This window comes from Heloderma suspectum, chromosome 7, assembly GCF_057233095.1.
Source record: "Heloderma suspectum isolate Gila_16-S chromosome 7, 16-S_ref, whole genome shotgun sequence".
Classification (NCBI taxonomy): Eukaryota; Metazoa; Chordata; class Lepidosauria; order Squamata; family Helodermatidae; genus Heloderma; species Heloderma suspectum.
Window position 1 is genome coordinate 62972749 of NC_139464.1, and position 25872 is coordinate 62998620.

Consider the following 25872-nt stretch of genomic DNA (forward strand, 5'->3'; position numbering starts at 1 on the left):
GAAAACCCCATGGAACGTATCACAAGGCTAAAAGAGATGACGCAGGAAGATGAGACCCTCAGGTCGGAAGGTGTCCAGTATACTACTGGGGAAGAGCAGAGGGAATTTCCAAGTAGCGCCAGAAAGAGTGAAGCAGCTGGGCCAAAGCCAAAAGGACACTCAGCTGTGGATGTGTCTGGTGGTGAAAAGAAAGTCCGATGCTGTAAAGAACAATATTGTTTAGGAACCTGGAATGTAAGATCAATTAATCAAGGTAAGCTGGAGGTGGGCAAACATGAGATGGCAAGATTGAACATCGACATCTTGGGAATCAGCGAACTAAAATGGACAAGCATGGGTGAATTTAATTCAGGTGACCATTATATCTACTACTGTGGGCAAGAATCCCTTAGAAGAAATGGAGTAGCACTCATAGTCATTAAAAGGGTGGGAAAAGCAGTACAGGGGTACAATCTCAAAAACGATAGAATGATCTCAGTATGAATCCAAGGCAAACCATTCAACATCACAGTAATTCAAGTCTATGCCCCAACCACTGAGGCCGAAGAAGCTGAGGTTGATCGGTTCTATGAAGACCTACAACACCTTCTAGAACTAACACCAAAAAAAGATGTCCTCTTCATCATAGGGGATTGGAATGCTAAAGTAGGTAGTCAAGAAATCACCAGGATAACAGGCAAGCATGGCCTTGGTGTACAAAATGAAGCAGGACAAAGGCTAATCGAGTTTTGCCAAGAGAACACGCTGATCATAACAAACACTCTGTTCCAACAGCACAAGAGGCAACTCTACACATGGACATCACCAGATGGTCAATATCGAAATCAGGTTGATTATGCCCTTTGCAGCCAAAGATGGAGAAGCTCTATACAGTCAGTAAAAACAAGACCTGGAACTGACTGTGGCTCAGATCATGAGCTTCTTACTGCAATATTTTGGCTTAAATTGAAGAACGTAGGGAAAACTACTAAACCATTCAGGTAAGACCTAAATCATATCCCTTATGAATATACAGTGGAGGTGAGGAATAGATTTATAGAATAGCAGGTACCAGAGGGTAGCACTGGGAGAGGAGGTTTCAGACCCGTGGCCACTTACTTGTGGGGTGCCACAGGGTTCCATCCTCTCCCCGATGCTATTTAACATCTATGTGAAGCCACTGCGGGCTATCATCAGGAGGTTTGGGGTACAGTGTCATCAATATGAGGATGACACGCAGCTCTACCTCTCATTCAAATCTTCACCAAGGTTGGCCGTAGAATCCCTGTCCAAATGTCTGGAGATGGTGAGTGGCTGGATGGGGAGGAATAAGCTGAAGCTGAACCCTGACAAGACCGAGGTACTTTTGGTGGGAGACAAGAGGAGGCTGGGGGATGTTGACCTGGTGTTGAATGGGGTACGGCTACCCTTGAAAGACCAGGTCCACAGCCTGGGGGTCATTTTGGACTCCCAGCTGTCCATGGAGGCTCAGGTGTCAGCCGTGAGCCGGACAGCGCTGTATCAACTCCATCTGATACGGCGGCTGCGCCCCTACCTTCCCGACCATCTGCTCCCATCGGTAGTACATGCCCTGGTCTCCTCTCGTTTAGACTACTGTAATGCGCTCTACGTGGGGTTACCCTTGAAGATGGTTCGGAAGCTTCAGCTGGTACAGAACGCGGCAGCTCGCCTGATTAAAGGCAGCCGCCGGCGAGATCACATCACTCCAGTGCTGAAGGAGTTGCACTGGTTACCAGTTGTTTTCCGGGCCAAATTCAAGGTGTTGGTTTTGACCTTTAAAACCCTATATGGGTTTTAAAACAGAAATTTGCTGTAACATCACAAAAATACAAAGTCAAATAAGAAATAAATTCTTTCTAAAACAAACCCAAACATATCATTTCATATTAACGAAAAAAAGAGAAAACAGGTAATATTATCTTGGAATTTATTATTCCAGAATGCAACAAATGTTACTCTATATGGTTCCAGCCCAGCCTGTCTTAAGGAGCGCCTCCAGCAACACCAGACAGGCCGCTTAACAAGATCAGCCTCGGATGGCCTTCTCTCTGTCCTATCAGCCAGGACAGCTAGACTGGTAGGGACGAGGGAGAGGGCCTTTTCTGTGGTGGCCCCCACTCTGTGGAACTCCCTCCCTAGGGAACTCCGTCATGCCCCCTCTTTAATGAGCTTCCGCCATGCATTAAAAACGTGGTTGTTCAGGCAGGCATTTGGGGTGGGTTAGGGTATTTTTTAAAAAAAATGTTTATGGTAAAATTTTATTGTTTTAAGTTGTTTTATGGTGGGTTGTACATCACCCAGAGTGGCTGGGTGACCAGTCAGATGGGCGATTAATAAATTTAATAAATAAAATAAAAATAAAATAAAATTTAAGGGATTAGACCTGATAGACAGAGTGCCTGAGGAACTATGGACGGAGGTCCGTAACATTGTTCAGGAGGCAGCAACTCAATCCATCCCAAAGAAAAAGAAATGCAAGAAAGCAAAGTGGCTGTCTGATGATGCTTTACAAGTAGCTGAGGAAAGAAGGGAAGTGAAAAGCAAGGGAGAAAGGGGAAGATATATCCAACTGAATGCAGAGTTCCAGAGAATAGCAAGGAAAGACAAGAAGGCCTTCTTAAATGAACAATGCAGAGAAATCGAGGAAAACAATAGAATGGGAAAGACTAGAGAACTTTTCAAGAAAATCAGAGATATCAAGGGAATGTTTTTGTGCAAAGACGGGCATGATAAGAAGGCAGGGACCTAACAGAAGCAGATGAGATTAAGAAGAGGTGGAAAGAATACACAGAAGAACTATACAGGAAAGATCTGAATGTCCCTAATAGCCATGCTAGTGTGCTCACTGAACTTGAGCTGGACATCCTAGAGAGTGAAGTCAAGTGGACCTTAGGAAGCATGACTAACAACAAAGCTAGTGGAGATGACAGTATTCCAGCTGAGCTATTTAAAATCCTAAAAGATGATGCTGTTAAAGTGCTGCACTCAATACGCCAACAAATTTGGAACACTCAACAGTGGCCACAAGACTGGAAAAGGTTAGTTTACATTCCAATTCCAAAGAAGGGCAATGCCAAAGAGTGTTCAAACTACCGTACAATTGTGCTCATTTCACATGCCAGCAAGGTTATGCTCAAAATCCTACAAGCTAGGCTTCAGCATTATGTGAACCCAGAACTAGCAGAAGTACAAACTGGGTTTCGAAGAGGCAGAGGAACTAGAGATCAAATCACCAACATTCTCTGGATCATGGAGAAAGCAAGAGAATTCCAGAAAAACGTTTATTTCTGCTTCATTGACTACACTAAAGCCTTTGATTGTGGGGATCACAACAAACTGGCAAATTCTTAAAGAGAATGGGGGTCCATGGGGTCACAAAGAGTCGGACACAACTTAACAACTGAAGAACAACAACAACATCACTGTAGATGGTACTTTAGATGGTAAAGCAAGCAACAACAGAGCCCTGTATCCCTGTACCAAAGAATTCACAAGCTAAGGTTTCTCTCAAGCAGGAAGACATGATCAAAGGAGGGAAGTGAGGAATAGCTATAAAGCTAACAAGGACTGGGTGAGGAAATGTGGTTGCATGGACTTAGATTTCAGTACAATTGAGGATTAGCACCAGAGTTAAGCAAGGACTTCACAGAAAAAGGGAGTTTGGGGAGGATTCTTGCCATTTTGGAGGAGAAGGGGCTGACTATCAGAGTATCTTTCTCAATGCCACAGAATGAATCCACAGCTGAAGTGAGGTTTAGGCTACAACTGTATACACTCCTACCTGGGAGTCAGTCCCATTAAACTCAGAGGAGCTTAGTTCTGAGCAGACATGCTCAGAACTACTGTACAATTGTGCTCATTTCACATGCCAGCAAGGTTATGCTCAAAATCCTACAAGCTAGGCTTCAGCAGCAGTATGTGAACCAAGAAGTACCGGAAGTACAAGCTGGGTTTCGAAGAGGCAGAGGAACTAGAGATCAAATCACCAATATTCGCTGGATCATGGAGAAAGCAAGAGAATTCCAGAAAAACATCTATTTCTGCTTCATTAACTACACTAAAGCCTTTGATTGTGTGGATCACAACAAGCTGTGGCAAATTCTTAAAGAGATGGGAGTACCAGACCACCTTACCTGTCTCCTGAGAAACCTGTACAAGGGTCAAGAAGCAACAGTAAGAATCGGACATGGAACAACCAATTGGTTCAAAATTGGGAAAGGAGTACAAGGCTGTATATTGTCGCCCTGCTTATTTAACTTATATGCATCATGAGAAATGCCAGGTTGGATGAATCACAGGTCAGAATTAAGATTGCTGGGAGAATTATCAACAACCTCAGATACGCAGACGATACCACTCTAATGGCAGAAAGCGAAGAGGCTCTAAAGAGCCTCTTGTTGAGAGTGAAAGTGGAGAGTGCAAAAGCTGGTTTGAAACTCAACATTAACAAAACGAAGATCATGGCATCTGGCCCCATCACTTCCTGGCATATAGAAGGGGAAGAAATGGAAGCAGTGACAGATTTTATTTTCTTGGGCTCCAAGATCACCGCAGACAGTGACTGTAGCCATGAAATTAAAAGACGCTTGCTCCTTGGGAGGAAAGCTATGGCAAACCTAGACAGCATAGTAAGAAGCAGAGACATCACCTTGCCGACAAAGGTTTGTATAATCAAAGCTATGGTTTTCCCAGTAGTAACATATGACTGTGAGAGCTGGACTATAAGGAAGGCTGAGTGCTGAAGAATTGATGCTTTCGAACTGTGGTGCTGGAGAAGACTCTTATGAGTCTCCTGGACTGCAAGGATGTCAAATCAGTCCATCCTAAAGGAAATCAATCCTGAGTGCTCATTGGAAGGACAGATACTGAAGCTGAAGCTCAAATATTTTGGCCACCTAATGCAAAGAGAAAAGTCACTGGAAAAGACCCTGATGCTGGGAAAGATTGAAGGCAATAGGAGAAGGGGACGGCAGAGGATGAGATGGCTAGATAGCATCACTGATGCAATGAATATGAACTTGAGCACACTCCGGGAGACAGCGGAGGACAGGAAGGCCTGGCGTGCTATGGTCCATGGGGTCACGAAGAGTCGGACACGACTTAACGACTGAACAGCAACAACAACTAATTCTAGAGTAAAAAGGAGTGATTTTGCCCTCGTCTTCTGAGCCTGTAATAAGCAACTATGGCTGCTGAGAGTAAATAATGTCAGATCTGGATTTATTGATCCTATTGACCCCATCTGTGGCTACCCACTCTCAATCACTAATACTGGCTAGAGTACAACTCTGATTGGAGAAAAGCTGCTTTTTAAAGCCAGTTATTTAATCATTTCATATATGCACCCCAAGGGTATTGTAAGACTTTCAATCTACTATTACAGACTTTTTCCGCTGAGATTAGGCTGCTAATATTTATACATTTGTAGCTGATTGGTAAGCAATGCCCTGTGCCTGAGTGAATTTTCAGTCTGTTTGGGACACCTACTATTTGGAATAGGCAATGAATATGAACTTGAGCACGCTCCGGGAGAGAGCACAGGACAGGAAGGCCTGGCGTGCTATGGTCCATGGGGTCACGAAGAGTCGGACACGACTGAACGACTGAACAACAACAACAACAACTATTTGGAATCGATTTAAAAACAAGCTAAAGGCTTCTTTGGATGTATGCTTCTCCTTAATTTTACATCTTTTATCTTTTTTACCTGCTCTCTTCATCATACCCTTATCAATTATTAACTATGCTTATAGTTTTCCTCACTAAAGGATGTTGTCCTCCTGGTATAACTATATTTGCTCAGCGATAAGGACCTAAAACAATAATAAAAACATACACAATCATTTTGTGTGTTATCGGAGCATCTTCTGAGTTAGATCAAAATTATAGATTTTTTCCATTTAAAAAAAAGGCCAAGAAAAGGCATTTGTTGCTGCTAAACAGCTTGAAAATCCCCATATTCCAGCGGGAAGGAAATACTGGAGTGTAAGGATTTTAGTAGCCAATCAAGCTTGAGAGTTACATGGTCACAGTTAGACACTAATCAGACACTTACAACCAGAGTGTAAGAATTTGCATAACTAAGGAGAAAACTGTACCATTACACTTCATTTACCTTATAGCATCCCAACACTTTAATTGTATGAGTCACTGTAACAAAATGACTCCGGTCATTTTATTCACAGTACAAAGAACAATGTGACAATCTATCCTGAACATTTCACTTGTCAGCAACAAATGCCTAAACTATCTACTCCCCAAACTGGAAGAAAGCTAGCAATAGCATTATGGGCAGATAAATGGTCATGATTTGAACATGCATTAGTAAGAATTCTAATTCTTCCATTATGCTAATTCTCTTTATTACAAAGACCTTGGATGTAATGATTTTATGGGATGGGGATGGGGCAGCTTTAGATGGTCATGTGTATTACTTCAATTGTGAAGCACAGAACTAAGGTTTCTCTTCTCCACTGTCCCCCCACCATTGCATGCTTTACAATTGCTTCTAAATTCCTGCTATGTTAGAGCAAAACAATCCAAAAAACAAAACTGATACAAAAAGAAATACTCTGAACATGAGCAGTTTCACATTTTAAGCTCATATAATAGCACCATCATGCCTATGGAATAAAATGAAGTCTGTTTCTGCAACCCTGATATTAAATACATTTACTACGGAATAAGCATCTTAAAAAAATTGTTTTTTACTGTGGCTAAAAAAAAAAATGTGGTTTGTACTTTTATACTATGGTTTTAAGCTTTTACATTTTATATGGTATCTGACAATGCATTTTTTAGTTTTAATTGTTGTAAACCGCCCAGAGAGCTACAGCTATTGGGTGGTATAGAAATTTAATACATACATACATACATACATACATACAATTTTGTTGTAGACAAGGATAACATCTTTTTAAAGTAAAAAAAAAACAATAACCTAGCATCTGGAGCCATGTGCATGCTCAGCCAGGTGTCTGCAACAATAACACATTTTTAAGAACAGTAAAAGGTGCTGGGCCTCTTTGCAGCTGCCCCCATCACCTATGTGTACACTTCTCAAACAAAGGCACAATTTCAGGCATGAAAATCACCATGAATGTCATATCCTTTTAGAAGCAAAGAGGCACATACTGAATTGTTTAAACTAAGTCCCTTTGGGGCTTAAAACAATTATTACAGGCATCCATTCATTGTCAGACATAGTCTTCCTTTAAAACAACAGCAGCTATGTCAGTTACATATTCCTCTAAGACTTAACACAAATGTAAAGAACTAACTATCCTGAGATTATCAGTATGAAGACCCATGTCACTTTCACTAGACATTTAATCATAAACGTAGGAATTATTTTATTCCATCTTTCCATCAAGCAGCTTCAGTGTCAATTCTGTGTTCTCTAATACGTTACCTGCAATTCACTGAGCGCACCAAGTTTTATTTTTTAAAAAAGAAGAGATTTGGTCATTGTTGTTGTTGTTATGGTATTACACAGCCAAAGAAATAATCCACACAGCTGTTTGCAGTTCAAAAATCAAAACTGAAAAAGGGCATTTTACATAATCCTAACGTGTGTGTGTGTGTGTGTGTAAATTAAAAATTGATCTTCACATGTTCTTAAAAAAAAATTAAGCTAGCAATTATCACACAAGAAAGGGAAGCACTACACACGTTATAAGGCAAACACAGGTTTGGGAATTATGTTTACCTTATAATGCTGATGGTGATGTGGGAAATTTTGCAGAGGAGAACTGATGGTCAGGAGAAGGGTGTGTAACACTTTTTTCTCCCATCAATTTCCCCCTCCTATCAATGTATTCTTCCCATCAATTTTCACCTGCAGTCCTCCTCTACCCCCACCCTGCCATCTGAGACAAACTGAGCTGAGGGGAGCACCCTCTTCCAACTGCCAATTCTGTCCACCCCTGCATTACCATTAACTGAAAATCGCATTTTTAAAATGTATTCACTGAGGTAACATGTAGTTCCATTTAAGAGGCACACAGTATTAATCAGGTAATTCTGTAGGAATATTGTCTAAGAAATACAGGCATTGTGCCATTTTAACACTTATATTTTTGAAAGCAGAAATCTTGACTGACAGCCCCAAAGCTTGTTTTTATCAGTTTTGCAAAAACCATAGCTGCCAAATTGTCATGATTCATTTCAAACAAACAAACAAACAAACAAACAAACAAACATTACTTTTTCAAATTTGCTACCTGTTATTACTGTTCTCAGTACATACCAATATGATACTCATTATGAAAAATATAATAAAATCTGCCACTGGTCCAAATTTGTCCCATTAGTTGTTTAGGAGCCCTTTCCTAAACACCTGGAACACAAATTGTCAAATAGTCCACATGCTGTTGGCTTTAGCCCAACCAGGACCAGCAAATTGGGGATAAGTTCCTTATGAGTCCAATCCAGGAATAATTTTGTTTTAAATACTACAGCCTGGAAAGTAGAGTTTGAAGTCAGTCTGAAACTCTGGTTATGATGAAGCTCTAGTTAGCATTAACTACAGGTAAGGTCTGTGCTACTGTAACCCTGGTGAGGGATTGTGGGAACCGTAGGCCAAACTATCTGAGGGCCACAAGTTGCTCACCCCTGTCCTAAACTATAGCTTAAGTCCAATGAGGAAAGGGTGAAGGAAATTTAAGAGATGAGGTACTAAGGTGAAGGAGCACACGGTTCTGTGCCATGTCCCTGATCCTATCATTGTGGTTCATTTATTCATTCATACATTCATTCATTATATTTCTATACTGCTCCATAGCCAAAGCTTTCTGGGAGATTCACAAAAATTAAAAACCATTCAAATACATTATATAAAGTATAAAAACCGTTTATGTAAGGACATAAAAACAGATAGCACACTCAACAGACAACATATATTTAAAAACAATTTAAAATAATCAGCCAAAGTCAATCCACATCCTGATTAAAAACTTGTTATATGTTGCCAAATGCCTGAGAGAAGAGGCAGTTTTAACTTGGCACTGAAAAGATAACAATGTTGGTGCCAGGCAGGCCTTGTCAGGTACATAATTCCATTATTGGGAGGCCACAACCAAGTAGGGATGTACGAAAATCCCCTTACCTGGCTCCGCCGGGTTCCGCTGGGGGGGGGAGGCGCTCCGTCCCTCCCCCCGGAATCCTCGCCGGCTGGCTCCACTCCGCGGGGATTCCGCAGAGCCACCGGCCAGCTCCGCCAGCAGCCGGACATCCATCCGCTAGCTAGCAGGAACACAAATAGCGGCGGCTGTAGCCGCCGCCATTTGCGTCCCTGTAGTCAGCCGTGATAGGCTACATAAAGACTTACATAGCCTATCACGTCTGGCTTAAAAAAACACACACGCGCGTACACAAATGGCAGCGGCTACAGCCGCCGCCATTTGTGTTCCTTATTTTTGGACGTCTTAGTCTACGTAAATATTTACGTAGACTAAGACGGTGAAAATAAGGGGGAGCGCAAATAGCGTCCGCTATGCTATTTGCGTTCCCCTTATTTTTGCTGTCTTAGTCTACGTAAATATTTACGTAGACTAAGATGGCCAAAAATAAGGAACACAAATGGCGGTGGCTGTAGCCGCCGCCATTTGTGTACGCGTTTTTTTTTTTAAAGCCAGACGTGATTGGCTATGTAAGTCTTTATGTAGCCTATCATGTCTTGTAAAAAAACAAAAACAAAAAACAAAACCTGACAAGACTGCAAATGGCGGCGGTGGCGGCGGCCGGTCGGAAGACCAGCTGCCGCCGCCACCGCCACCTCCGGAGCTGCTGCCGCCCGGAAGATCTGCCCCAGGTAAGTCTCATCCCGGGGGGGATCCGCGGGGGGGGGGTGGCAGGCCGTTCCGCCACAGATTTCGGGGGGCCAAATGCACTGGCATTCGGCCTCACCGAGATCCATGGCGGAATTCTCTGCCATCCCTACAACCAAGAAGGCCCTCTCCCTTGTTGCTGCCCTCCAAGCCTCCCTCAGAGGAGGCACCCAGAGGAGGGCCTTGGATGCAAAGTGTAGTGTACAGGTTGGTTCATGCTGGGAGAGGCATTCCATCAGGTATTGTGGTCCCAAGCCACGTAATGCTCTATAGGTCAGAACCAGCACCTTGAATTGGGCTCAGAAACATACAGGCAGCCAGTGCAAGCGAGCCATAATCAGTGTTAAATGGTGGGAACGTCTTGTCCCTGTTATCAGTCTGGCAGCCACATTTTGCACAAGCTGCAGCTTCTGAACCATCTTCAAAGGCAGCCCCACATGGAATGTATTGCAGTAATCTAACATGTGGGTTACCAGAACATGGACAAATGAAGCCAGGTTATCCTTGTCCAGATAGGGGTGTAGCTGGCCCATCAGCCAAAGCTGGTAGAATGCACTCCATGCCACTGAGGCTATTTGAGACTCAAGTGACAAAGATGGCTTCAGGACGGCCCCCAGGCTACAAACCCCCTACTTCATGGGGAGTGCAACCCCACCCAGAACAGGTTGAGCACCCTCCATCTAGTCAGGAGAACCATCTACTAACAGCATCTCAGTCTTATCTCAACTGAGTTTCAGTTTATTAGCCCTCATCCAGTCCATTGTTGCAGCTAGGCACTAATTTAGTACATCCACAGCCTCACCTGATGTAGATGAAAAGGAGAGGTAGAGCAGCATGCCATCAGCATATGGATGACAACGCACTCCAAAACCGCAGATTACTGCACTCAGCAGTTCCGTGTAGATGTTGAATAACATGGGGGACAAACCCGACCCCTGTGGAAACCCATGCTGGAGAATCCATGAGGCTGAACAATGTTCCCCAAGCATCACCTTCTGAGGTCAACCATCCAAGTAGAACCAAAACCACTGCAGTGAAGTGTCTTCCACTCCTAACTCAGACAATGGTCCCAGAAGGATATCATAGTCGATGGTATCAAAAATCACTGAGAGATCAAGGAGAATCAACAAGGTCACATTCTCTTTGTCTCTCTCCCAACATAGGTCATCATATGGGACAGCCAACACTGTTTCCATACCAAAGCCTGGCCTGAAATGGATCTAGATAACCAAGGGATAAGTTGTGTTAAGGGTTATACCTGCATCACTGCAAATTTGGTAGCAAGCAACAGGATAGTAATTGTGGCCTTTTAAAGTCCCATTACACCTATTTGCTTCTGAAGGGATGAGGAATATTTAAGTCTATAAGAATTGCATCTGCTTTCTAATTTTCCTTCACTGTGGAGCAGTGGCATAGTCATATATTTGGAAGCTTAGCAGTTCACCAAGACAGCCTCCATAGCCATTCCCCGAAGGACATTCCATAGCCACACCCCCATATCCTGCTTTTCTATTATTTATGCTCAAAGGAGCGAACGCTCTGGTTAAAAACTTCACCATAAAACACAGGCATCCCAAGCACAAACAAAAAAAGACCTCTCTAATAAAACCTCACAATTAAATTTACAGGGCATGAATGCAGTCCTATGCAGCTTGGAATAAGTGTCATTAACTCAGTGGTGCTTACTTTTTTTTAGGTCACACTGAGCTTTAACAAAAGATCTTTGTTATGCAGAGTGGGAGGAGTGGCAGAGGTGATCTTCACATCTGCACTTCCCCGCTCTGCATTTTAGCTAGATGGGTGTTTTTGCCCATCTAGCTGAGGTGTCAGGGAGAGGGAGGGAAGGAGGCTGGGAAAGGCTGGGGATAGCTCATATCCCCACTTCCCCAGAACCATCCCCTCCCTGCCCACAGGAACGCCCACTTTCCATCCTCCTCAAGGTCACCAGAGTGTTCCTCTCAGTGCTGGCTGCGAGGGGAAGGATGAGGGGCCAAGGAGCTCTGACACCTGGGTCCAAGGTCAGGGTGCTGTCTCTGACCTCGGATCCAGGAATCCGAAATATCCTATGCCTCCCCCCCCCCAACTCTGTCTCTGAATAATTCACATTGGACATAATAGGACTGATTTCTGAGTAGTCATTTATAGGATTGCACGGTTAGTTCCATATTTATACATCACCTTCCTCTTAAAATTGTTAGAGCTCAAGTGCTGTAGGAGATATTGAATAGTGATGGTCAGAATGTGGACCTGAGTCATCAAATTTTATCCCATTAATTCATTAATTCAGTTTGTAGTCTGCTCCATCCCAAAGTCCCAAGGTGGGGACCAACAAATTGTAAACACTAAATCAGAACTAAATCTTCATACCACTCTATTCCTGGTGAGCCCTGATTGTATCAACATGTTAAGTACTCCCTTTCTTTTAACTGTGCTTATGGGTTATGTCTGCACCAACTTCTGAATTTGCCCCTTCTTATTTTCAAATAAAACTCTTGCAGTGCCATTCTGTGCAAGTTTACTCAGATGTAAATCCCACTGTATTCACCGGAGCTTATTCCCTAGAAAACGTGCACAGGATTGCAGCTGTAGTCTCTTGGATGAATTACAGGTAGAATTTGACCCCATTAAAATTAACAGCATCACATCAGCAATTTATTTCTGAACACAATGTGTCCCCATGTTTTTTAAACAGAAATTTGCTGTAACATCACAAAAATACAAAGTCAAATAAGAAATAAATTCTTTCTAAAACAAACCCAAACATATCATTTCATATTAACGAAAAAAAGAGAAAACAGGTAATATTATCTTGGAATTTATTATTCCAGAATGCAACAAATGTTACTCTATATGGTTCCAGCCCAGCCTGTCTTAAGGAGCACCTCCAGCAACACCACACAGGCCGCTTAACAAGATCAGTCTCGGGGGGCCTTCTCTCCGTCCCATCAGCCAGGACAGCTAGGCTGGTGAGGACGAGGGAGAGGGCCTTCTCTGTGGTGGCTCCCACTCTGTGGAACTCCCTCCCTAGGGAACTCTGCCATGCCCCCTCTTTAATGAGCTTCCGCCACGCATTAAAAATGTGGTTGTTCAAGCAGACATTTGGGGTGGGTTAGGGTATTTTTAGAAATACGATGTTTTAATGTGGAATTTTATTGTTTTCAAACTGTTTGTATTGCTGTACATCGCCCAGAGTGGTCAGGTGACCGGCCAGATGGATGATTAAGAAATTTAGTAAATATCAAATTCTAAAAAAACACAATCTGATGGGGTGTGTGTGCAATATTTTTTTTAAGAATTGGAACATGCATATGTATTTCTTTGGGGAGGGTTGTTATAGAAAAAAGTTAATTAATACACAGCATTCCTTAAACATCAGCCGGATTTAAAGAAGGAACACACATGCATTTTATTTTAAGTAGTAGGAAACTACTGGAAATTTCTACCAAACTTAAATTTTACTTACGTGGAATTTTGTTCAGTTCATTCATAAATTTCTCCTTTAACTTTGAAAATGTATCTTCTTTTGCCCCCCCTTTCCCTCCTCCTCCAGGAATTGCTGGCTCTGTGGCATTATTTGCTATTGCAGGTGGAACAGTGGTGCCTAGTGGTGCTGCTAGGGCCTGATGTTGACTTTCTTTTGCCATTTTAGTCCCAAGGGAAGCTAAGAATGAAAACAAAACAGAGAAAAAAATGTTCAAAAGGTTAAAATGCATCTTAGCTGAACAACAAACTAGAGCGCCATAACCTCAATTGGTGCACCTGCTTCCCGGGTAAATATCACATCATTACCATATTGCTTCATGTTGGTTCATACAATATTTATTAGACTACAGGGAAAAGGAGTTTTCCAGAAGGTAACGGCTGCTGCTTTTTTCATATGGCTCTACTCCTTTTCAACATACCGAGCCTCAAACAGTTATTTCTGTTGGATACTTCAATATGGCTCAGCATCTGTTGTTTAAACTTTGGATTCTGCCCTTTCATTTTGAAAGTATAAGTAAACTAACCGACAGCAGCTCCATATATACAAACATTTCACTGCATTTGCATAATTATTTGTATATGTATCTTGGATCAAAAAGTTTCAGAGCACCACTAGTAACTAACATTGGAAGTAATTATACCAGTATAATTAAAACATTTCCAGGCTTTCCTAAACTCATAACCAGCAGTGCACCCCACTCAACCAGAACTGTACATTATTCAGAAAATTAGTTCCATTTTACTCTTGAGCAACATTCATTGAAAGCAATTCTCCTTCCACTGGCATTTACTTCAGACAATATTCTGTTAAATTATTTACCTTTCTTGTTGATATGCGGATAAAACCACTGCATCTGTGGGTCATTTAGCTGCATCCAGTTGAAACACCCACAGTGTTGAAATAAATACACTCTTACATTAACATACTTTTAACTTAATGGTTGTTTCATGGGCTTTTATAATACCTTTACTTAGTCTGTAGCATAAAGCAAAATGCTTTTATAGAGATTGTACTAGAACAACATGAACAATCCGAAAAGAGTTAGCTCAAATGTTTGCTTTCGTTTGCTGAACAGACTGTTCTGATGTTTTGCTATGCCCTAAATAACACTGAATTGAATATTTATTTTTTAATTTCAAAAAACCATAGAGAAAAGGGATTTAAGAGATAACAATCATTCATTATTGCTCTCAGTGTGCAATTGTTTGCACTCTCCGAGAAAGAACTAAGCCTGTAGCTTCCCACTGGGAAATTATTAAAAACCACACACAACTAAAACCAGAATGAATAAAGTAAGACTCAAGCGGTACAAGACACATCTAATTCTCTCTGTCTCTGTCTCTCTCTCACAATCTGTGTGTGTGTGTGTGTATATATATATATATATATATATATAGATAGATATAGATATATAAAATATACACAAATTCTGCCACATCTAACTGCCTTGGATCCAATTCTTTTGGATGCCATTGGAGCTATTCAAATGGATAACTGAATCAAATTATAAATGCCTTCTTTATTTTCCCAAGTGCAGTTACTACTCAAAGTGTGTTATCAGTAATTCCAAAAATGGAGATGACTGGCTCAACATTTGCAGTGTTTACATCTAATGTATTTGAGATTCAAATAGTGGAAGTGAAAAAGGCAAATAAGTAACCAGTACAATAGGTTTACAGGGGAAAATGCTAGTGAGGATGTTTTAGTGATCAATGCCGGAGGCGACAGCATAAGCTTTTATTTTTCAAGCTTCTTGCTTCCAGTTCTCTGGTATCTTAAGGCATGCTCTGGTTCCAGGAAGCTCTACTCTTTTCTTTTTCCTTTGATCTGCTTATCGCAAAGAAAGCAACACAAGAATAATAATTTAGTGTTTCTAAATAATGTATGCATATATTACTTGTGTTCAAAGTGTCTCTTATAACCCCTACAACACCCCTGTAAGAAACATCAATTTTATATGGCAAATGGAGGGACTGAAGAGCTAACCTAGTAAAACATGGTAATCTTGACCCTTTTGGTGCTCCATAGTGCTACGGATGCCATTTTAAAAAGTGTAGTATTTTGGGAGGAGGTGCAGCCCATAGGGGGCTGGAGGGGGCAAAAATGGCCCCCAGATCTCCCACAATTGCCCACCTCTGTAGTAGATGAATCGTAGAAACAAGATTTGAAACCAGGGACTTCTTGATTTGTAACTTGGTATCTTAGCCACAATATTAAACCACTATGCTATATGTACCATCCCTATTTACTTCAATTTAATTACACTTTGAGGGATTGAGAAGAGTAAAACAATATAGATTGGATCCAAACATTTTGCGAGCAGAAGGCTGCTTGTACAAGGTTCTTTTCTGTTTCTTCTTCTCTTCCATCTGCCCTGCAGCCATCCCAATCCAAAAGCATCGCAGGAGGGTTAGAGTACCCTCTTGAAAATTGTGGAACTTCCCCCCCCCCAAAGTGTCTCCTCCCAATTTTATATGATTCCACTCTCCCACTATATCCATGCACCACAGCCCCACACTAGGTTCCCTAACCATCGGAATATGCTTTTTGGGGACCATAGAAGGCTCCCGAGTCAGGGAAAGAGAAATGGATGGAAAGATCTTTGCATGAGTGGCTTGCTTCTTGAACAACCTTTGGATCAAATCATACCATCTTTGTTTTAGCTTACTGAGCTTCATTAAAATTAAAGCTGAGAACCTTGGGTCATATTCCAGCATGTTTCAAGATGGCAGCAAGTATTAACTCTGTAGGTATGTTTAACAACCATCTTTTTGACAAGTTTGGTTTCCCTGTACTTGTAGATAGAAAAGAGCCATCCAAGAAAGCCTATCCACACTGTGTGCGTGTGTGCGTGCATGTGCATTTATTTCCAATGGCGTAATCCACAAACTGGCTGCCGTGTTACACTGCACTGTGCTTTCATGCCCAGACCTCTCAGCTGTGGCAAAATCACAGATATATCTGCAGATGCCTGGAGATGGAGGGAAATCAGCTGCCTGTTCGGACAGAGGGAAGAATCAACACAGCATGGCTTTTTGCGGGTTATCCTGTTGTGAGATGGGTGTCCGATTACTGTAGGTGGGACTATCACTGTGGATTTTCCTTAACTCTGATCATGGTCCAGGATTTGACAAAAGAATGTGAGGATTCCTTAATAGTCTAGGATTGCCAGTGTATGTCTTTTTATGGGAACTCATGGTTCAAAGATAGTTTCTTGATACAGAGATCTCTCTGGAATGTTTGGAATTGGACAGCCATCAGAATGTGGAGATAGGGGCATATCTGATACCCCCAAGCTAAGCAGAGGGGGTATGTGTGAAGGACGTAAAGAGATAGTTTTTGGAACAGAGGGTGCTTTTAGATGAGGCAATTGGGCAATTACCCTGCTTCATTTGCAGAATTTTATAAGGGGTCCAGATGATGTTGTCTTCCACTTTTAACTTTTCTGTGTTTTCCCACCACTTATTCTGTATTTTTTCTTTCCATAGAAAATCCATTAAGGCTGGAAAGATGGAATAGCTGCACAATGCCTTTGGATTGGCAATGTCAGGTGCCCTCCATCTGAGGGCACTCAGAGACAGAGAAGGATGATCTGAAGGCACCCTATGGATACAGGTACCTCTCTGGGGATCTGATGTGAGGGCAGAGAACTTCTGCTATGTAGGAGCGCACCTGCTGCTTGCTTCCACTTATGCTCTACTTGTATAGTTGTAAATAAACCAAATAATGCAAAAACACTGCAAAACTCCAGTTTTCTCTGCTCCAAAGGAAAAGTAACAATTCGGGGAAGCAGGGAGCAGGTAACTGGTGTGCAAGGAGCAGCACGAGAGATTGAAGCATGATGCATGAGGATCCCACTGTGGTCCAGTGTACAGAGAGAGTTAATTTTGGATTTGGGAGACTAAATGCAATCCATTGCATGTCTGCTCAGAACTAAGCTCCTCTGAGTTTAATGGGACTGACTCCCAGGTAGGAGTGTATACAGTTGTAGCCTAAACCTCACTTCAGCTGTGGATTCATTCTGTGGCATTGAGAAAGATACTCTGATAGTCAGCCCCTTCTCCTCCAAAATGGCAAGAATCCTCCCCAAACTCTCTTTTTCTGTGAAGTCCTTGCTTAACTCTGGTGCTAATCCTCAATTGTACTGAAATCTAAGTCCATGCAACCACATTTCCTCACCCAGTCCTTGTTAGCTTTATAGCTATTCCTCACTTCCCTCCTTTGATCATGTCTTCCTGCTTGAGAGAAACCTTAGCTTGTGAATTCTTTGGTACAGGGATACAGGGCTCTGTTGTTGCTTGCTTTACCATCTAAAGTACCATCTACAGTGATGTTGTTGTTGTTGTTCTTCAGTTGTTAAGTTGTGTCCGACTCTTTGTGACCCCATGGACCCCCATTCTCTTTAAGAATTTGCCACAGTTTGTTGTGATCCACACAATCAAAGGCTTTAGTGTAGTCAATGAAGCAGAAATAAACGTTTTTCTGGAATTCTCTTGCTTTCTCCATGATCCAGAGAATGTTGGTGATTTGATCTCTAGTTCCTCTGCCTCTTCGAAACCCAGTTTGTACTTCCGTTAGTTCTCGGTTCACATAATGCTGAAGCCTAGCTTGTAGGATTTTGAGCATAACCTTGCTGGCATGTGAAATGAGCACAATTGTACGGTAGTTTGAACACTCTTTGGCATTGCCCTTCTTTGGAATTGGAATGTAAACTGACCTTTTCCAGTCTTGTGGCCACTGTTGAGTGTTCCAAATTTGTTGGCATATTGAGTGCAGCACTTTAACAGCATCATCTTGTAGGATTTTAAATAGCTCAGCTGGAATACTGTCATCTCCACTAGCTTTGTTGTTAGTCATGCTTCCTAAGGTCCACTTGACTTCACTCTCTAGGATGTCCAGCTCAAGTTCAGTGAGCACACTAGCATGGCTATCAGGGACATTCAGATCTTTCCTGTATAGTTCTTCTGTGTATTCTTCTTAATCTCATCTGCTTCAGTTAGGTCCCTGCCTTTTTTGTCCTTTATCATGCCCGTCTTTGCACAAAATGTTCCCTTGAGATCTCCAATTTTCTTGAAGAGATCTCTAGTTTTTCCCATTCTGTTGTTTTCCTTGATTTCTTTGCATTGTTCATTTAAGAAGGCCTTCTTATCTCTCCTTGCTATTCTCTGGAACTCTGCATTCAGTTGGATATATCTTCCCCTTTCTCCCTTGCTTTTCACTTCCCTTCTTTCCTCAGCTACTTGTAAAGCATCATCAGACAGCCACTTTGCTTTCTTGCCTTTCTTTTTCTTTGGGATGGATTTCGTTGCTGCCTCCTGAACAATGTTATGGACTTCCGTCCATAGTTCCTCAGGCACTCTGTCTATCAGGTCTAATCCCTTAAATCTATTCATCACCTCCACTGTATATTCATCAGGGATATGATTTAGGTCATACCTGAATGATTTAGTGGTTTTCCCTACATTCTTCAATTTAAGCCGAAATTTTGCAACAAGCAGCTCATGACCTGAGCCACAGTCAGCTCCAGGTCTTGTTTTTACTAACTGTATAGAGCTTCTCCATCTTTGGCTGCAAAGGACATAATCAATCTGATTTCGATATTGACCATCTGGTGATGTCCATGTGTAGAGTCGCCTCTTGTGCTGTTGGAAAAGAGTGTTTGCTACGATCAGCGTGTTCTCTTGGCAAAACTCGATTAGCCTTTGTCCTGCTTCATTTTGTACACCAAGGCCATGCTTGCCTGTGATCCAGGTGATTTCTTGACTTCCTGCTTTAGCATTCCAATCCCCTATGATGAAGAGGACATCTTTTTTTGGTGTTAGTTCTAGAAGGTGTTGTAGGTCTTCATAGAACCGATCAACCTCAGCTTCTTTGGCCTCAGTGGTTGGGGCATAGACTTGAATTACTGTGATGTTGAATAGTTTGCCTTGGATTCGTACTGAGATCATTCTATCATTTTTGAGATTGTACCCCAGTACTGCTTTTCCCACCCTTTTATTGACTATGAGTGCTACTCCATTTCTTCTAAGGGATTCTTGCCCACAGTAGTAGATATAACGGTCACCTGAATTAAATTTGCCCATGCCTGTCCATTTTAGTTCACTGATTCCCAAGATGTCAATGTTCAATCTTGCCAACTCATGTTTGACCACCTCCAGCTTACCTTGATTCATTGATCTTACATTCCAGGTTTCTAAACAAAATTGTTCTTTACAGCATTGGACTTTCTTTTCATCACCAGACACATCCACAGCTGAGCGTCCTTTCGGCTTTGGCCCAGCCGCTTCACTCTTTCTGGCGCTACTTGGAAATTCCCTCTGCTCTTCCCCAGTAGTATATTGGACACCTTCCAACCTGAGGGTCTCATCTTCCAGCGTCATCTCTTTTAGCCTTGTGATACGTTCCATGGGGTTTTCTTGGCAAGAATACTGGAGTGGGTTGCCATTTCCTTCTCCAGTGGACCACATTTTGTCAGAACTTTCTGCCATGACCTGTACGTCTTGGGTGGCCCTGCATGGCATAGCTTATGGCTTCACTGAGTTACACAAGCCCCTTCGCCACAACAAGGCAGTGATCCATGAAGGGGATCTACAGTGATAGTGCTGTATAAATAATAATAATGACAGTTGTGTACTTCACAGGGTGTCCCAGCTAGGGATAAGAAAATGAGTGAGGCTGAAGCCAATCAACATTCCCTGAATTCCACCTCAAAGCTTGGTTCGCCTTGTTCCCATTCCTGATTGTGAGCTTTTGTGTGTGTTTAGGTGCACATTTTTCTGAAATACGTGAACATGATTGCAAGCTTGGGGAAATGCAAGCTTTCCCCATAAAATGCACTCATGTTTACATTTGGGGGTATGAACAGGAGAAGTTCTACTCTTAAGCAAATGCAAATGAAATAGTCATACCTCCCTAGCCCCAGCACAGTTAGCATGGTAAAGAACTATGCACAAGTTCAAAGCTTTGTATAATCAAAGTCTGTGTCACTCTGAATCCCATGGAGAAAAGATGTCTATAGTTCAGGCATGGGGAATCTCTGACCCCTTGGGCCCAACATGGCCCATGAGGAGGAGACCATCTGTCCCATCAGCTTGCCCCCTTGTCTCCTCCCCCTCTTCCCATCCCTATCCCATGCCATGTCCCCTTTGCTCCCAAGGCCAAAATCTCTTATCACAGATTTTCACAGTTATCTATAGTATAGATTCCAAAAACTTTGGATCATGTGTCATCTACTAAACTCACCACCAAAAAGTTAGACTGGCAGTCCAATCATCTGCATGTTTATTTGGAAGTAAATCTTACTGACTTCAATGGGATGGACTCCCAAGGAAGGGGGCATGGGATTGCAACCTCATCAACTAATATTTATGCTGCACAGTTTACATGTTGCAGGCTGGCACCATCTCTGTGCATTTTGGTGACTGCCACATACACTGAAACAAAGCATGAAAAGTCGGCTGCATATTGGAGTGTTATTGGATATTATAGCATTTTCTCAATGAATGTCAGCTAAATCAGAAACAGTTGTATGATATATCATAATTAAATTAAAATTACATTTCTTAATTATAATATATTGCTTAATTATTTCAGGTCTGGCAGTTGAGAATTCTGGCTTGTAATGGAAGACACAATTTGCAATGATGACTTTCAGTTAATTAAAAATTAAGTCAAATATTGTAATTTATTTGTTTCCAATTTTGGCATCACATTTGGAAATCGTATTAGGAGTGCCAATCTCTCTTTTTCTTCCTCACTTTGTTCTTTTTTGTAAGAAGGGAAAAATAATGAAATAAGTAGAGTCTTCTGATCTCCAGGAACAATCCTCAGTGGACAAACAGCACAGTTAGAGGTCACTACATTTAACGGGGCATGCACAAATGCTCTGAGATTTACTATGAAGCCTCTAACCACTATATGCCAAAGACAGTTAATAGGTAGCGAGCTAACTAAAAGTAAAATCTTGATTGGAAGAAAGTTCAGTGCAATAGCCCAAGAACTGCAACAGTACATACACTAGCAGCCTTACAGAGATGGCACAGAACCCCTGAACTATTACGGTAATCCACATTCACAATATAGCCCTAGGGCATTCAGCCTGTTCCCATTAGGGCTAAAACTAAGGAAAGGACTTGGGTGTGCATGACCAAAGCATCCCTACTCCCACCCACCAAATCCCTGAATTTTCTGCGTTGAGGAGTAAGGTCTGAAGGGGGCTTCTACTCACATTCGCTTGATTGGGAACCCTTTTAAATAGCTTATCTCACAGGGATATTGTGAGGACAAAATAGCTATGTATGCTAGCTTGAACTCCTTGGGAAGACTGGGATAAAATGTTAATAATCACAGCCATTTGCAAAATATGAGGCACAGTTTCTCAGAAAGCTGCTGGTACTTCTTAGCCTAGCTGATGGTATCCTTATCTGGGGTTTTTCATCTATTATGCATATTTTTCCCTTTGATTGTTATACTGATCACATCCTCTGTCCAACATTCTAGCTGGAGCTTCCTTAGCCTTACAATGTTGTAAAGCCACTAAAGCATCTTTACAGGTTCATTCTTCAGCATATCTTTGGAGGGGCAAATCTGCAGGTATGTAGGTTATATAGGTGATTAAAAGGAGAATTTATATGGATTCCTCGAACCAGGTTAATCCATGCTAAAATACTGGAATTGGAAGGCAAAACCAAGATAATTGTTTATTTATTTAGTTGATTTGTACCCTGCCTTTCTACCAAAAAATGGCACTCAAGGCATCGCATCTCCATCATCCATCAAAAATTCCACATTTGAGGGATTTGACTAGATGCCATGGTGGTAGAAAGCTCCACTGCCAACTAGGGAGGACTTCTGTGGGCAGGCCTCATTCTCCACCCACATAGAAGCATGTTTGCAATGTTCTATGCCTCCTGGGATGTCCTCCCAGGAGCCCTAGGATTGCACCCTAAGGTCCTTGCTATTAACTAAATTTATGAATATGCAAATTCCTCCCACATGATCACTTTGTCATTTTTCACACTTACATCTTGTTTCCTGAACTTTCCCCAATATGTATTTTCAACAAGAGATTTCCTTTATACTGTAGCAGAAGACAAAGAACTCGTATACAAATTAGTGTTCAAATGCATTTAGACATGAAATTCTAATATCATCCACTGAGATTCCTTGCTGTTCCAAAACAATTTTACTGTGTAATTCTGCAAATCATGAGGCAGTTTCCATAATTAAAATCCTTGCTGCATATGCTGCATAGGTAACCATTTATTTTCATATGTCTGACTACTATCAGTTCAATACCTTTAATAAAGCTTAGAGAAGTTATACAAATCCAGAAAGATTGGTTGTGAAGTAGTTAGTTCATAAGGATGAATTTCAATGAAATGAAAACATTTAAAGAAGAGCGGGAAAGATGTTTGCTTCAGTGCCTCAGCATTAGAGTATGAGTACACGTTCCCTTCAGAATGATTCTGCAATTGATTAGTTTTCCAGAATTTTGTGGCAGGGTAACCATGGGATTAATAAAATAAATGTGAACATGCAAGATGAAGGCTGCATTTGGAATGAGCCTAGCCCTTCCTGGGGTTTTCATGCCTCACCCCTCCACTCCCTTCTCTAGTGCAAGTATGAGGATGAGTTCAGAAGCTTGTCATGTCACAGGGCTGCAGCAGTATTGTCCAAACCTGACAAACAAAGGTTAAGCTTAACTGTGGTTTGTTTGAAGCAAGCCAAATTCAAGGCTACGAAGCTGGCTTGTTTCAACAAGCTATAGTTAAGATTAACCACAGTTTAGGGTTTGGATGACATGCTAAACTGTGGCTAACCTAAAACAAGAGTAGAAGCATCAAATCTCCTTGTGGCTGTGTCAGAGGACAAGAGGGAAGGGGAAGCATGCTATCATATTGGAGGATAGGCTCTTTCTTGTCATATGCTATTGTTTATTGTGACATCCAAATGCAACTGAAGAATGCACTGAAATTCCAAAATCTACCACCCACAAAGACATTTTCTTTTTTCTTGGCAAAACTGTTATACATTAGAATTCAATCATGAAATTATTGGTTCTATGAAGTGAAGGTCTATCCTGGATTGTATCAATATGAACAAGCATATTTTATGTTATCGCCCTCAGATCTTTTGGTTCTATTAGGTAAAATCAACATTGCTTCCTTTTTCTTCTTATTGGACTTGTGGAGAAAACAGTAGCAAGAGTGGTCTGTACTGAGTTCCTCTTGTTGATACAGTTCAGCAAATTTTCCCTGTCAGCCATTTTTGCCAGCCCAGCCCAAAATGGGGGCAGTCTGTGACTAGCTATAAACTGTGCACATGATTCAGTTATCACTATGTGTTCATCTCTTTCACACAGAAGAGTCCCATAAGGCTGAAGAGAGCCCTGTATCCAATTCCCTTCACCTTTCAGCTCCCACACACTCAGGGCATTCCAGGGATTTGGAGAGCTGTGTGCACATCCCACATCTTCATCCAGCCCAACCACTCTGGACAGCAGAAATTACTTGCACTCCAAAGTAACCTGTATTTTGTTCATGCAAACAAAGGATAACTGCATGAGTAACATAATATTCAAATAATTATAATTTTAATATAACTATGATGTGTAAAGTCGGTATTAGAAAGAGAAAAGTTGTAATACTGCTCACTTTGTAAGAGAATGGTGATGCAATAACATTTATTTGTTAAACCAAATTAAAAAAAATAAAAAGGAGTATTTACTCCACAATTGGAAGACAGTGGAATTTTCACCACCATTTCATGTATTTACATGTAAATTTTGCAACAATAACTGCCAGAACTAACATTTCTTTTTTGTAAACCACCAGTACTCTCTAAATGCAGATCATAATCACAGCTGTAAAAGAAATCTACTGCCAAAATACACCAGAGAGAGAAAGAGAGAATACAGTACCAGCTGGCTGTCTCTGAAATGGGAAAAGGTTATTTCCCTAACACTTTCCACTTATATGTAAAATATGTTCGGGGGATGGCAACTTTGGTATCACCCAGGTTTTGAACTTCTTAGAACTTTTCACTTAAGGAAACATCTTCAGTGAAAGCACCAAAAGCATTTTGGAATACAAAACAGTATTTCGTGCCTCCCTGCAACATTTGCCTAATGTGTTGTGACAGTTAACAAAATGAGCAGAATATAACTTTGCTCTTCCTAGCGATCTTTGGTCTCAGTAAAGTCAACCCCTTTCCCTTCGACCACAAAAAGCATCCCCTGCTATTGCTTGTGGCTTGAAAACCTGATTAATGCTTGGCAATCACCTGACTAATTACTTGTTTATCCTACATACAATCCCATGAGTCCACAATCATTAGGGGATTCTTAGGGAAGACAAGTTGAAAGGGTTTCATCCCCAATTTTTCTTTAAAAATTGCAAACAAAATGGCATCCACAACTGCTGCAAAGTGCCAAAAGCTTTGAAGCTAAGCTAATCTTGACCTTTTGGCATCCCGTAGCAGCTACAGGTGCCACTTTGTTAATTTCCCCCCTGGTTTTGGCACCTGTTGCAGGGTGATGCTGGTGCAACTTGTGGGAAAGGGTCCGAGGGGGGAAAATTGGCCCCCAGGCCCCCTGAAGCTGCCCACCCATATAACACAATAGTGAGATGGATGATCTATCATTTCCAGCCTGTCCCATTTTTAATGATGAGTTCTTTCTGCATTTCCCATAAGAGGCAATTTGGCAGATGCAGCTAGTCTTGCTGCTGCAGCCCTGTGAATGACAAGTTGAATCTACAAAAATGTGCCCTTCTACACAACCATTAAAGGTGCGGGGATATCCTCTGGATCACACTGCATTTAGTTAGGGGCTGGATATAAATATAATAAATAAATAAATAAATAAAACAATTCACTTCATACTTTTCACTCTGCTTGTGTGTTATTTGTTACTGCTTCATTCTTAAAATCTAAGTACTACAGTATAAATGAGGAAAATTGCTGGCTAGGATTTACACCCAATCTTACTTACTTCAGATAATCACCATGGTTCAGATGTTTGGGAATGAGGCCTGGTAGGCCCCTGCTCCCTGTCATGGCCTTGGTCTGAGAACCCTCATAGCCTGAGTTTTCCTTCTCACCCCCCCTGTGCTAAATTCCAGGGATATATTGCTGCTTTCTGGCTCCAAGGAGTGAACCCCGGACTCCTGCAGTGAGCAGGAAGGCCCTGGGGAGCATTTCCCAGCCAGGTCCCCTCCTCTGATTCTCACCCCCCAGAAGAAGCCAGAAACCCCAGAAAAAGGCACTAGCCCTTTAAGAAAGCCAGATGAGCACTTGAGAGGGTAAAGCTCCCAGAAAGACTCACTTGATCAGGCTAAAAAACCTTGGCAGTTGTGCTATGCGCTGGTCTTACCTTAGTTGCAGGGTTGCTAGCCATGGTCCTGAATCTAAGGCAATACTGTCTGGCCTAGTACTTGTAGTACTATCCAAGGTCCTGAACCTGAATTACTCCAAATCTGCACCCGTCGTCTGCCACTTTGCCCTGTGCCCTCTCGCCTGAGCCGTTGTCTCACTGGGATGCTGGAATCCCTGCTGGAGCAG

The 25872-nt window shown here is 41.8% G+C and overlaps 1 protein-coding gene across 2 annotated transcripts in view; it reads right to left on the bottom strand.

The window, feature by feature from the left end:
* The window catches only part of SYT1 (synaptotagmin 1), a 536537-nt gene that overhangs the window by 189541 nt on the left and 321124 nt on the right, over positions 1-25872 (bottom strand). For both annotated transcript variants that reach the window (XM_084811795.1, XM_084811796.1), the window contains one exon: positions 13291-13488. In XM_084811795.1, the coding sequence (XP_084667921.1) occupies positions 13291-13471 (181 nt within the window). In that variant the 5' untranslated portion in view covers positions 13472-13488. The remainder of the gene's footprint in view (positions 1-13290; positions 13489-25872) is intronic.